The 14,414-nt window shown below is 39.1% G+C and overlaps 1 protein-coding gene across 4 annotated transcripts in view; it reads left to right on the top strand.

Annotated features, from left to right (window-relative positions):
* LOC148532178 (1-phosphatidylinositol 4,5-bisphosphate phosphodiesterase eta-2-like) overlaps positions 1 to 14,166 on the top strand; it is a 190,826-nt gene extending 176,660 nt beyond the window's left edge. For 3 of the 4 annotated variants that reach the window (XM_088468197.1, XM_088468194.1, XM_088468195.1), the window contains 2 exons: positions 1,386 to 1,725; positions 12,006 to 14,166. In XM_088468197.1, the coding sequence (XP_088324323.1) occupies positions 1,386 to 1,725; positions 12,006 to 13,669 (2,004 nt within the window). In that variant the 3' untranslated portion in view covers positions 13,670 to 14,166. Of the gene's footprint in view, positions 1 to 1,385; positions 2,446 to 12,005 lie in introns of all 4 variants that reach the window. The other variant, XM_088468196.1, reaches the window with a different exon arrangement.
* Positions 14,167 to 14,414: the final 248 nt, after the last annotated feature.

Here is a 14,414-nt window from a genome sequence, read left to right as displayed (position 1 = left end):
CGGTATGTTGCGAGAATGCCAAAAATACATTCTTTATCATTTCAGCTCACCCAGGAGAATGTAATGATTGTTTCATGACTTATACTTCTAAACCCGCCTACAGTACAACTTGTGGTCTGACGATCTCTTGCTTCTGCCAAAGCCATATACCAGTGTTCTGTCTTCAGAATTCAGAAGCCCATATGTGTGCCTGACACAATTTGCACTGTATCTGTATTAATTTGCATTGTTGTGTTCTTGACATGTTCTTGTTAACTGTGCATTTTCTGTTCAAATAAACCAATGCCAAACAAATTTGTTTAGTAGGGGGATATGGAGTCCAGCGCAGCCTTGATTACATGGTTTGTTATTTTACTGTAAGGAAACACTATTTTTAGTTTTTAACAGAGTTTTTCGCTTTTTTTCTTCTTTGTGTTACAAATTGTATTGTCTCACTCTTTTTGGTCTTTGGTTTTCATTGAAGTAGGTGCCATTATTATTATTTTTATTATTTTTTTTTATGTAACCTGTAAAGTAACACAGGCTGCAGATCATAATATGACGAAACTCACGGTAAAGGTTATTTCACACAACATCTAGTAATGTATATTAAAGATTAAGTTGTTGGTCTGTTATCCAAAGATTGCGGGATATAGTTTGTGCCAGATTACTTTGCTCTGCTCGAGTAACATGCTGTACATATTATCAGCACTAAGGAAAAGGCACAAAGTTCTGTATATCATTACAATGTAATCATACCAACTTTCTATAGAATATAATAACTTAAGTCCATTTGCATAGGCGCACCAAAGAAATGGTAGGAACACCCAATGTAAATGCCATTTTTCATGCAATATGTATGTTTTTAAGAAGAGGGTGATAGTTGCTCGTAGTTATGCCCTCTGAGGTCAGGGCATAACTATAAATGACTGGGTCTTCCATCAGAATGCTTATGGTTCACACTTGATCCGTTTGTCTGTATTTTGGGGAGTTCCTCCCCACTCCTGGGGTAGTAGACCAACCTCCCTAAACCAGCGAAGTGGGCGTTCCGGGGGATTGACAACGTGATTTGTGGCAAATCTTGTCACCATGGCTGCATATTGCGGCACTTCACACAGCCTCTACTGAATATCTTGAAATAAGAAAACGGGCTGTACTTTCGGTATAATGTTTTTTAAAGGATTTAAAATTGAGTGGCATTTGAAATATATATATATATATTATATATATATATATATATATATATATATGTATGTATGTATAGTTTCCTTTTATGTTTTGCCATGTGTTTTGGACCCAGAACTTACACTTAGATGTGGAGGAAACATAACATTGCACATGCTCATTTGCTACTGCCTGATGCAACTGTTAATTTAATTTTTGCTTTCTGGTTGCCTTCTATTCAGGTCAAACAGGCCGTGGGCTTAAAAGGACTGTTTCTGAGAAATCCAAAACAAGCGTCTCTGGACAGTCATGCTGCTGGACCGTTTCATCGGAAACATTCCATTAGTAGTCACATATTGAGAAGGACTGCCAGTGCTCCGACTAAAGGCCAGCAAAAACACAAAAAGGGCTTTCCAGAAATTGCAATTGATTCCAAAGATAACAGCTCGGAGGGAGCGAGTGAAGATAGGGAGACGGACGATTCCTCTGTACCCCGCTTTGATAAAGAGTGCGAAAGCGCTTCTCCAATTCTTTCGTCCCATGATGGTACTCCCACAGAATTACACAGAAAGAGTTTGAAAGGTAAGAGGTTAAGCTCTGGTAAAAGCAAAAGCCATGTTCGTATATCTAGGGGGACATTCAGTGAATCATTGCGAAGATCTGATAGAGTTCCTCATCTGGAAAGTCCTGTTCATAAACCAGGTGTGTTTGCCCGTTGTGCAATGAATGGCTCAGGTAGGATCGGAATGGCAACCAACTGTATGAAATGTATGATTGGCTCTAAAGAGAGTCCAGATTTAGACTGTAAGTGGAGTGACCACACCAGCAGCAAACCTGTTATACATGATGTTCCCACTCACGAGCAGTATAGTGATGTACAAGAAGAAAGGTTAGAATTGAAATATTACGGTATCACAGATCAGCCAAGGCGGCAACAGACAGACTTAATAGCTCTCAATGACAATGGGAATGCTGATGACCCACCCAGAAACTCTCAGTCCATTGTAATACCGGGAAAGAAAAATGGAGAATCCAAATGTGCTGGGGTGAAAAGTCATCCTAGACCAAGATGGCAATGCCAAACAGGTGGCAGGTATGGAAGTACTGTGAATTTGGTCCATGTCGGCAGTGGTTCAATATCCTCTAACTCCAGCAGCCTAGACAGCATTGGAAGTCCAGAATTGTCTATGGGCTGGCACGAAAATTCTCGAAGGCAAATTGGCACCCTACAAGGGGAGATGAATGCTTTATTCATTCAAAAATTGGAGGAAATTCGAAGTAAATCCCCTATATTCTTCACTGGTAAGATATATATCACCTCCCACCATCTCCGTTGTAGAGCATCAGCCACACCGTGGAATTCTGTAGTGTGTTCATTTAGTGTTGTGGTTGGTTGTAGTCTGTAGACACTAGTGCCATACTGTGATCTCTACATTGTTTTGTGTTTTAATATAAATTGTCTGTCTTTGTGTTGTGTAATACCTCGATTGTTATGTGATGTTACTTTTCCAACCAGAGCATTTTACTTTTTACTATTTACTATTATTTTGCTGACCGTGCTACTAAGTGTAGCATGCAGATTTTTTATCGGTCGATTGTTGCGTTCTACACATGCGTATGCATCGCAGCGCGCGAACTAGCAATTGCGATGTGAATTGCATTTGCAGAGGCTACACAGACCCAGAGCAGAGTGATTGACAGGAAATGCCGTTTGTGGGTGGTGATGGGGGTGTGGTCAGGCGAACGCAGGCGTGCATAAATTATCCACTGCGTGGCTATAAGCAGCCATAGCTTGGCTGTTAGCAATTCCTGAGTAAGGTCAGGGCTTGTGCAAGTTTGCATATGGGTCCGATGTTACCGATTGTTTCGCTGTGTTGTCCTAGTATACGGATGTGAGCAAGGGGAAGTGGGCGTCCTTATGTCTGGCTGCGTTCGGAAAGTGAATGCAAACATTTACATTCACCGCTGATATTAGCAACTGCGTTGCATGCGTATCAGCGGAATTGCGATCCGTAGTGAATCAGGCCCATAGTCCATATTGAACGGTCAATCTGGGACATGGAGGTGAAGTGAGCGGTTTCGGGGCACAAGAACTGGACATTGAGTTTTGAACCAGAGTCCCCAGCAAATCCCTAAATACGCTTTCTTCCCTAAAGCACCGTTAGTGACTAATTGTCAAGGCAAAGAATAAAATCTCTAAATATGTCACTAAAATAAAATCACTAAATAAAGTCAGTAAATATGAGATAGAATAATCTATTTTGGGAAAGTGAGTGTAATGAAACGTGCAAAACATTTTCATAGTAAGTGTTAAATTTGCCATCATAAAGAATAAAAAAATACAGATCTGTACAAGATGTTTTTTATTTATATAATTTTTTATTTGCAAAATTGTATTTTTATCAATTAAACACTTTAACACACCGTATGAGACCATATAAAATCGTTAATTCCAGCATGTTCCCTGGATCCAGTATACTTTCCAATATGAGGGTAACCCCATGCCCTTAAAATGCAGTTTTAGGCATAGTCTAATAGATTGTTGTTTACCATTTTATGCTCCCTTTGTGTATAATTTTGATGGTATTAGGTTCATCAGGGTCAACTCCTCATTTTTTTGGGAGCAGCAATTTGGGTTACATATTTAAATGACTATATGATATTGGATCTATGTTAGCGCCCCTTTGTTTGTTTTTTAATAATTGAAGGAAAACACCAGCCCCACACACTGGTATAACTGCTCTTTATGGGAAAAAGGTGTGTGGGAGCCTCTATATACAGGGGAAGAGTATCAGCCTTCACTACCCAGTTTATTTTACAACCTTAATTTTAGACTGAAACTTCATGATATACTACTACAAGTAGGGTGGTGGGAGTGGGCTGCTCACAGAGGTTAGGAGAGAAGAGGCAACAGAAGCCTACAACCGTGATCAAGTGAGTTCATACCCAATGGGGTAACCCTTTAGTCCATGTAGGGAGCAGAAAATTGGATGCAAATTAAGTTGTTCCCGAGGCATCTGTGAGGTAATGGAAAAGCTGTCATGGGAGGGCATACTCACTGGACTACTACTTTAGGATCTAGAACTGCATTCTCTTAGTACATTATTGTGCAGAAACACATAAAATTCAGTCCAGAAAATAACTTTATCTGAATTCAATTTGAAATGTGGTTTATTTATTTTTTCAATTGGCACAAATACCAAATTTACTGGAGAAATCAGTTATTTGTTACTGTGAGAAAAGAAAATAAGATTTGGAAACATATTTTTGATCAAGTATCCCTATTATACCACAATACTTACCATTATAAAGTACATTTCCCTTTAGCTGAATAGTTTTCCTATTCCTTCACATCATGGACATAGGTTTACACCCCATAGAATAGGCCGCCATACTTTAATCGCACCCTCACGGATAGACAAATACCACAACTCGTACTGTAGGTGGGAGAAGACCTGCAGCCTGAAGTAGCCATCTATTCTCCCTCTCCATACTTTCACATCTGTAATTGTCTCATTTATACACATTACACACATCTAGCCAAACAAGTCATTAATGAAATACTTGCATCAGGTAAAGTACAAGCTCAGGAAATGACTCACAATTGATATAAAGTGTTTCTGGGAATATTAATGAATACAATCTAGATGTACAGCCATGGCCAAAAGTTTTGAGAATGACATAAGAAAAGGTTTTCACAAAGTGTGTTGCTTCAGTGTTTTAGACCTTTTTGTCAGATGTTACTATGGTATACTGAAGTAAAATTACAAGTATTTCATAAGTGTCAAAAGCTTTTATTGACAATTACATTAAGTTTATGCAAAGAGTCAATATTTGCAGTGTTGACCCTTCTTTTTCAAGACCTCTGCAATTCGCCCTGACATGCTGTCAATCAATTTCTGGGCAACATACTGACTGATGGCCGCCCATTCTTGCCTAATCAATCCTTGGAGTTTGTCAGAATTTGTGGGTTTTTGTTTGTCCACCTGCCTCTTGAGGATTGACCACAAGTTCTCAAATGGGATCTGGGGAGTTTCCTGGCCATGGACTCAAAATTTTGATGTTTTGCTCCCCAAGCCACTTAGTTATCACTTTTGCATTATGGCAAATCAGCCAGTATGTGGCCCAGAAGTTGATTGACAGCATGTCAGGGTGAATTGCAGAGGTCTTGAAAAAGAAGGGTCAACACTGCAAATATTGACTCTTTGCATAAAATGTTTATTTTTTTTTGCTAATTATTTTTATTAAATACCTAAACAATATACAGTCAGTACAGTGTATCACTTTAGTAAAACAGAAACCAAAAACCAAATCATCACAGTCAATTGGTATTATTGAGAATACACAAAACTAGAATATAAAATAAAAGAATAAAAAAAAAGTACAGGGAAAAGAGAAAAAAAAAAGGGGGGAAAAGAGAAAAAAAGAAAAAAGCTACCATACTAGGGAAATGAATAATAGGAAGAAAGAAGAATTCTACCATATAATAGTAGAATATAAATATAAATATAATAGAAAGGTCTAAAACTGTTTCTCAAGCTGATATAGGGAAGCGGCTTAGCTGGCAACCGTTCTGGTATCTCCACGGGCCCTACCCTCATTTCTACACAGTGACTTATGGTCTGATTACTTATAAGTCATCCATGGGTATCATATAGTTGTAAAATCTTGGCAAGAGTTTGATAAGGACAGTATAAGGTCATCCATAGACATACAGTGATCTAAATGAGCACACCATTCAGTCATAGTGGGTATAGAAACCGATCTCCAGTGCACTGGGATAACCGCCTTTGAGGCACTTAAGATATGTCTAAGTAGTGTCTTTTTATACTGTGCCTGAGGTCTCCAAAGGAAATTTAGTAACCAAAAACTTGGGCATGAGGGCAAATCTTCTTGGAGAATTAGAGTGGCTGTTTCTACCACTCTACTCCAGAATGGCCAGAGCAGGGAACAATTCCTAAAATATGCAAAGGTGTTCCCAACCCCTTGTTGCATCTCCAGCACGTGTTCGGGACTCCTGGGTACATTTTAGCGAGTAGGCTAGTGCAACGGTACCAGTGGGAGAATACTTTATAATGTGTTTCCATCACCAGCATATTTGAGGAGCTAGAAAATGTATTTCTAAAAATCTCTGGCCAGTCGTTGTCTCCCTCTAGACGTTGCAGATCCATCTCCCAATCACGAGTAATTTAGGGTCGGGTGGAAAAGGTATGGTCCACCAAGATATTATAGATAGAAGACAAAGGGTGGGAGGGGTATGATTCGGGAGGTACACATGTTTTCGAAAGGAGTAGTTCCCCTATGATAACCCGTGAGGCGGCCTAGGCTCTGTAAAAAGTGCTTGATCTGAAGATATCTCCAAATCTCTTTATTTGGTAAGTCCCAATTAGCTTGAATCAAAAGGGAAGCTCAACACGCTTGATGCATCCACTAGTTGGCTTACCTTAGAAATCCCAGACGCCCGCCAAACCTGGAATGTGTTACTAGGTACACCCGGAGGGAAACTAGGATTTCCAAATAAAGGGGGGAGAAGGGAGGGGGTGGGAGATAGAAGTGGTTGCGAACGTAAGTGACGCCAACAAGAAACAGTAGGGCCTAAAAGGGGGTGAGATAGGGTTGGAAAAACTGAGAGCCAGGGTAGCTCCAGACTAGGAGTAGGTAGAGAAGCAGGCTCAATATCAATCCACTGTTTCCTATCCAAGGACTTGCCCCATTCCAAAATTCATGTAGGTAAAACTGCATGGTAATATGAGGGCAATTGGTGGCCACCCCTGAGATTATTTCTATACAATATTTCGTGCTTAAAACGAGGCCTATGACCTGCCCAAATAAAGTCTCTGACTATACGATGGAGTGCAGTGAACCAAGAGTGGGAGATCACAATAGGGAGGGTTTGCAGGAGATATAGCACCCTAGGGAGTACGTTCATTTTGATAACTGCTATCCTCCCCGTCCACAAAATCTTCTTATTACGCCAGGTAAGAATATTTGCTCGAAGTCTGTAATAGTAATGGGGGAAAATTAGAATAAAAAGTCTGGGAAAGATCTCTATGCAACATTACTCCGAGGTATCTAATTTGTGTCGGGTGTCACAAAAATTGGGAAGCAGATTTCACATTCCGGAGGCCAGTTTGATCCATTGTGAGGTTAAGAGCCATGACTCTTTGCATAAACTTAATGCAATTGTCAATAAAAGCCTTTGACACTTATGAAATACATCTGACAAAAAGGTCTTAAAACACTGAAGCAGCAAACTTTGTGAAAACCAATACTTGTGTCATTCTGTAAACTTTTGGCCATGGCTGTAGTAGTGGAAAGTTGTTGCTGAAGTTTAATAGCTACGTAATTTGAAATCATCTACTTATTATTAATATTTTATTATAATACTTCCATTTATACAGAACATATGCTGCATCACGCTGCCGGCAGAGGGTTTTATTTGGGCACATCAGTCTCTGATCCAGCACAGCTTTCAATCTAATTTCCCTACTGCGGAAACACAAATTTAGACAGAAGCTAATTAACATTGCAAATAGAAGAAAAAGGTGCACTTATCAATCAATATATTTCAAACTGGCAGCTCCAAACAGCAGGATCTGCTACCTGCTAAAAAAATTTGCCCAAATTAACATTGCAGTATACCTTTGGACTGTGGAAGAAACGTGGCCATTGTGGTTCCATGTAGCCTGGTTGGCGTCACCGCTAAGGCACCAGCCCTGCAATCAGCCATACCTACTTTGCCCTGCAGCACTGCGCCGCCCTGTATATTCAGTTCATGGAATTCTTAAAATGGATTAAAAAATATAATATGAAGAATAGTTTTCCTTTTATCCACAGGAGATGCATTGGTGGAGCAATGCTAGTAAACACTGGGAACAGCAGTAGTGGGTCTGGTCACACTAGAACAATGTTACCCTGTGTATATGCATTCTGTTAGCATTACGATCACTAATAAAATGCATGTAAGCAATGTCAGTGGGGTCAGGGCTTATGCCTCCAAGAAACACTTGTTTCTTCTTTGTAGTCAATTTATTTTATTGTAAATAATATCTCTACCACAGGTACAGGTACTTTCACATACTGGGGTCAGTAGGGGTGGAAGAGATGGAACAGTGCATCTTTTCTTCCAATAGTCAGGAAATGCAGTGTTCATGGATTAATTAAACTCAATACAGAGCCTCTACTCTCTACCCTTTTCCTCCCACTCACTACAGATTCATACCACGTTGCTGTATTCAGAGGCGTGGAGAGGAGAGAGATGTAAAACTTACTGGGTCTGGTCCTGTGGAGAGGTACAATCATGTACCCCCAAAAATTCTCCCAGGTCCAGGTGCCGAGATGCCTGCAGTCAGAGCGCCGTAACTAGACTTTTTTGTGCCCTGGGCCAGAAAGAGCATTGGCGCCCCCCCTTCTTTATTTTTCAAATAGGGACATAAGACGTGTGCCCGAAAAAGGGGTGGGGCCTCATGGGCTGTAATCAGAAATTGTGGTACAGATAGCTCCATGTGTAATACCACTTTTACACCAAACTCCAGGGTCTGACACGGGATTTGGAACACATTTCCAACCCGGATCAGCCCCCCTTTTACAACGCGGTGCTGACCCCTCCGGGTCAGCACTGACCCGGCTCTCCGGTGCAGGTGAGAAGTCCTTCTTCCCCTCCCTTCCCCTCCGCAACCTACTTACCTTACTCCGCAGAGGTCCTGAGGCAGGAAGGGGCGGGTGGGGTGTGCTGCTCCGCTCTGGACGGCCCAGCAGTGGACGCTTGAAGATGATGTCATCTCCAAGCGCCACTGAAGCCGGCCAATCAGGTGGCATGTGGCACGACCCCAGTCATCGTGACCTGAGCCGCGCCGTTTACATTGCAGGGTGACATGGGAACGACCTGTGCTCAGCCCTGCCAGCTAGCCGGATCGGATCCCCGGGTCACTGGACCTAGGTTGTTCCTTTTACACCGACTAAAATCCCGGGTTGATGCACGTGTGGAATAAAAGCTGCAATTATTAAACTACACACAAAAAAAACTAACTAGACCCAGCAACCTCTTTAACATTATATACTGTCAGGAGTCTTGTCCTGAACATTTGTTTTCTTTTTCTAAACAGAGCTGAATAATTAGATTCTAACTTGTAATTGAGTTATAGAAAATTTTTGCACAATTGCTTGAGCACCAGTTTTATATTGAGTACATTTTTACTCGCAACCCTATTAAACTCTGATTGGAATACATCACTTAGCAAAATCTGTTCAGATCCGTCTGTTTACTCGTTTATGTTGAGAATAAGTTTCCTCAACTCTTTCCCTGACTAACTGCTCTCCTGTGTTCTGCCTCTTCACTTGTGCTCTCTCTGTCTCTCTAGTAAAAGACTGAAAGGACAAGCCAGTTAAGGTAACTGACTAGTTTGGGTCCCTGGTCCTTGCAGGAAAAGGCATTTTATGTGATATGTATTTATTTTCTAAACAATACCTCTTAAATATCCATTTAAAAAAAAAATTTCTGAAATGTAGAAGTATCTGTGACTCTTGGAATTGGCTGTATAATACCAAAATAGACGCTGCTAATAGCTTGCATCTTATTTATAGGCTGATAGCATGAGAACTGCATATTTATTACAAGGGAAGTAATTTATCACTATATTATAATAGAAAATGTACTGTACACCCTTGTTTTAGTGAAAGAAGGTTTCTACCACACAAAATGAGTTTTGCTATATTTATGATGGCTAAAATATTTTTTTTGGCTGCAGTACCGCTTTCAACCTACATGTGTGGTGGTGGTGCTGTTATTTGTCTCTGTAGAAGCAAGTGTTATGTTTTTACATTAGAAGGAAACCAATATATGTGGATACATGAGAGGTATTGTCTATGGAGTTCAGTGGTTGTTTCTCTACATTGAGCCCTGTTACTGAACACTCTGTCTACTCTGGACAGTGCATGTATGTAGACATTGTGGTCTGTTTTGCATGCAGTGTTGTGTTAGTAAACTATGCATGTGATTATTTAGCAAAAATGTATGAAAATAGCTTCATAAAGTAAAGACAAAAAAATTGCCAGTAGGCAGTTACTTAAAAATACATATGAAACTGATATATGAAAAGTCATAATGCAATTCAAAAGTCTACTATTACGAAATTGCAAAAAGTGTTTTTTTTTCCTTATTCACTTTCTTGGAAGATAAGATAGAGGTGTAGAGACAGGAGCTATTGTTGGTGAAGATAAAGTGTTCATGAGAGATTGTCGCCCTTACTCTCAGCAACTTCTTAAATTTTTGTGGCAGCCTCTGAATCCCCCCATAAAGTAGAAATGTGCGGATCGGTTATACTCTGTTCTTTTCGCCAATTTAGCGCAAGTTTGGATTTAAACAAAACGTGAGAGCCAGATAGCCAAAAAGATGCAGTTTTTCAGATCCGAACGGAACGGAGTAGAATCGAACCGCTCGTCTCTACCGTAAAGTCATGTTGTCAAGTTCCCTAGTTCTCCTTTGCTAAAGTACTGCACATAAGAATCCAGGTGAGAGCAATGCTCCTTACACCAATATGGAGGATTGCCTCTCTGTGGGTAGAATTGTGTTGCTTTTAGGGACTGTAGACATGGGCACTCTGATGCCAGGGCTTACAGTAAATGGACAAGTGTTTACTTTACTTCTCATTGTGGATGTTGATGTTTGCTGCAGTGTTCACCATTCACAATCCTTAACCCTAGGTAAAATATAATGGGGCTACCTCATTTGTGAAAAAGTGAATGCAGTAGACTATGCTTTAGGGCATCTCAAAGCTACCATGTCGCAAGGTCAATATTCTTATGCATTAACAAGCATTGTTTTGCCATGCTGTGTATGTGTAGGCATGCTTTATCACCTAAGTTTTATTTATACAACTGCTTGAATAAATCGTATATGTCAATGGCATTGGACTGTCAATTCCTTCTCCATGGTCAGAGAATGAATGACATGAATATGCACATCTAGAAATAGTTAATGCTATCCCTATACTGTTGCATACAAATGTGTGTTTTTGGTGTAAAATTATAATATACCCGGCCGCCTCTGACTGACCCCTTAGACTGCATGAAGCTTAGTTGCCTAGTTGCAGTTCTGAGAAAATATTGACTACTTTTGTGGTTTCTTACTGTGTAGAAAGAAATATATATATATATTTTTTTTTGCTTGTCAACTTCTTACTTGAATTGTATAACGTTTAGGTATATTTTATTTGTATGAATATTTAATAATTTAGTCTACTTTTCATTGATTTTAAATATTTATTGACGTTAAGACTCAATGAACAGAAAGCATTTATTAAAATCCATTCTGTTATCATTTACACATTTCAGAATAACCTATTTACTGTAAATACCACTAATAAACTTGTTCTACTTCCACTATTAAATATGTGCTGCTGTAATCCTTAGCTAACAATGAGATATTACTTTTTATATGTATACCACTCTACTGCTAAAAGCTAATATCTGGTTGCTATGGGTTTCAATACATCTTCGATCTTTACACAGTATATTACAGCACCTTTGTATCAAGTTCTGAATTTAAGATGAGTTTCTTCTGTAATTCAGCTTAGCCATGAATAAAATTGTAATCACATTTCTAACATTTTTGTGCGGATGTATTAGTATTATTATTATTATTATTATTATTATTCCCTTTGATTCAGACCTGTCCAGTTGGTTTCCTGTGGAATAGATGTATCTCCCCAAGGTCTATGTATGGTACTCCCCATTCTTTTCAGTAGTATTCTGCCTGCAATTGGATATTTATATCTCTTGGACACTCCAAATTAAAACAAAGAAAACTTGTTTTTGTTTCATAGTTGGTTAATCATTCCTAACTTTTTCTTTTTCTCTTTCAGATTCCAGGCAAATCCCAATTTATAGGTCAGTCTCTTCTTTGTGCAGTCTTGAAACTATTACAGAAGAATCCACCTTTGCCAAGGATACAGCTCTTCCTTGTCCAACATTTCTCCAGCCTGTTGCCTCAGTCAGAAATGAAGCCTGTAAAGGATGTGATCCAATGGTATCTCAAGCTGAATGCCCCAGTGTAGCCAGGACCACTGAATACATGCACAGTAGAAACACACTAAACACTGACCCTGCCATAGGCAAAATATCTATAGTGGCCAATGGTCCATCTACCGGTACTGAAGATATACGTGAAAGACCATGCAATGATAAAAATTCAAATGCATTTATTTATGCTAATGAAAAAAATGAAACCACAGTTAGCTTGAAATCTACCAACATAAAGCCAGGAATGTCTTTACTAGCTGACGTTTCAAGAGATGGCACCAAACATTGTCAATTAAGAGCGAGTCAAGGGGAACGATTTTGTTTTCAAAGAAGCAGCATTTCAGAGGAAAATAAAGTTGCTAAACCTCCAGAACGGCAAATAAAGCTCAACGCAACAAAGCAGCCTTTAGTTTCTGCTGTTACAAGACCGAGGTCTGACCGACCTGTCCAACAGCCATCCCTGGCCCATGCTGGCCCACCTGTACCTGTGAGAAGAACGAAGAGTGAAAGTCATGTTATTTCAAATAGCTCAGCCTTAAATTTAAATTCTGCATGTCAGTCCCCCGTGGCAGAGGTGTATTTTGATGCAACCGTTAATGATAAGATATGGAGCAAACTAGAAATGAACAGTCATAGGGACAGCATGTCTTCGTCTTCCAGTAAATCATCCAATGACACAGTCATTGACTTGTCTTTACCCAATTTAGCACAGAAAAGTTTGCTCAATCTTAATATACCTGATGATAACTTTGAAAGTATTTGTTTACAAAATACCGTACGACCAAGATCAGCAACCACTTTAGCAAGAGAGATTTCTTTAGGAGTAACAAAAAGCAAGTCTAACCCTAATTTAATTTCTGGTAACAAAGCAATAGATAAACTTTGTCCTAGACCACTGTCCAGAGGTCCTGAAGAAGTATTGCCACCTTTACCACGAAGGAACACTTGGAACAGACTATATGTAGACAGTCTCAAACAGATAACTAGGAAGTCCGCCTCCGATAACAAACCATCAACCACTCAGTCAATGTCCAAAAGTCTTGGAGACTTGACTTCAGATGATATTTCATGCAATTTTGAAAGCAAATACAGAAGCATAAGCAGAAGCTTTATTACAAGATCAATGAGAGCACAGAGGAGACCAGGTGGTATTAATGCTTCCACAAAGTCTACAGATTCACTCACAGAGCAACTAAAAAAGTTAACAAGTTTTGAGAAAGAAAATGACATAACTTCTCCCACTGATTTTCATTCAGTTCAGGATGAGGATGATGGTATGAATCTTCTTCGGAGGGCATCCTCCAGAAGTCAGAGCCGAGTAAGGTACATAGCCAACAGAGCAAAACAGGCCCAAGAACGCCAAAGACTTCAAAATCTTGTAAATGGCAATTGCATAGAAGAAAGAGGGAATCCAGAAGGAGCTTGTGCAATAAACAAAGGGTTCTGTATGGATTCTATTTCACTGACCCAGTTTACATCAGAATGTTTGGACAAGTTTGGACAATAATAATATAGTGATGTGACTACGTATCATTTACATTCATGTAAACAATGTATATGATAAAGTTGTCCATGCAAGATATACCTCGATGGGAACAAACAAAAAAATATTTTTTCATTTTGGGACTGGACTGCCGAAAATTCTAAAGCACTTAACTGTATAAATTTTTAAACTGATAGGTTTACATTGGGTTTACAATACTACATCGGTCACGATTGCTTTTCGTGCTCCCCAGGAATGTTGGTTCTGTCGACCACAGAGGTCTCTACTCTCCTCCTACACTCATAAAGATAACTACAGGCCATTCCTGGTCTTACAGCCAGTACGTTATCCTTTTTCAGCACTGCTTTACCAATGTGAAACGTGATCTTTTTAAATTGTTGCTGTATATAGCACATTTAAAGTACAATTTTATTTTATTTTTTGCACTGCCATATACAATTTTTTAAATATGGTATGTGTTGAAACAAAAAATTATTTTAATCTATTCCTAATGTATTACTGCAAAAAATTATAAAACAATACTTTTTGTTTTTGTTAAATCTTTTTCACGTTTTTAATTTTTAAAGACTCATTTATAACAATGTCCTAGATGTACATTTTTAATTGGACGTAACAAAAAGGTGTTTTTTTTCCATACGTCATTTATTACAGTACATTTTGTTTTTAATTAATGTACTTTATTTTAATCCTTGGTTATGCTAACCTTCATTATGTTAAACATTTTAAGTTTGTAAACCAACATAATCTA

Source organism: Taudactylus pleione, unplaced genomic scaffold, assembly GCF_031769625.1.
Source record: "Taudactylus pleione unplaced genomic scaffold, aTauple2 ptg000082l, whole genome shotgun sequence".
NCBI lineage: Eukaryota > Metazoa > Chordata > Amphibia > Anura > Myobatrachidae > Taudactylus > Taudactylus pleione.
Note: the sequence above shows the minus strand (reverse complement) of the source record. Positions and strands in the feature narration are given on the sequence as shown.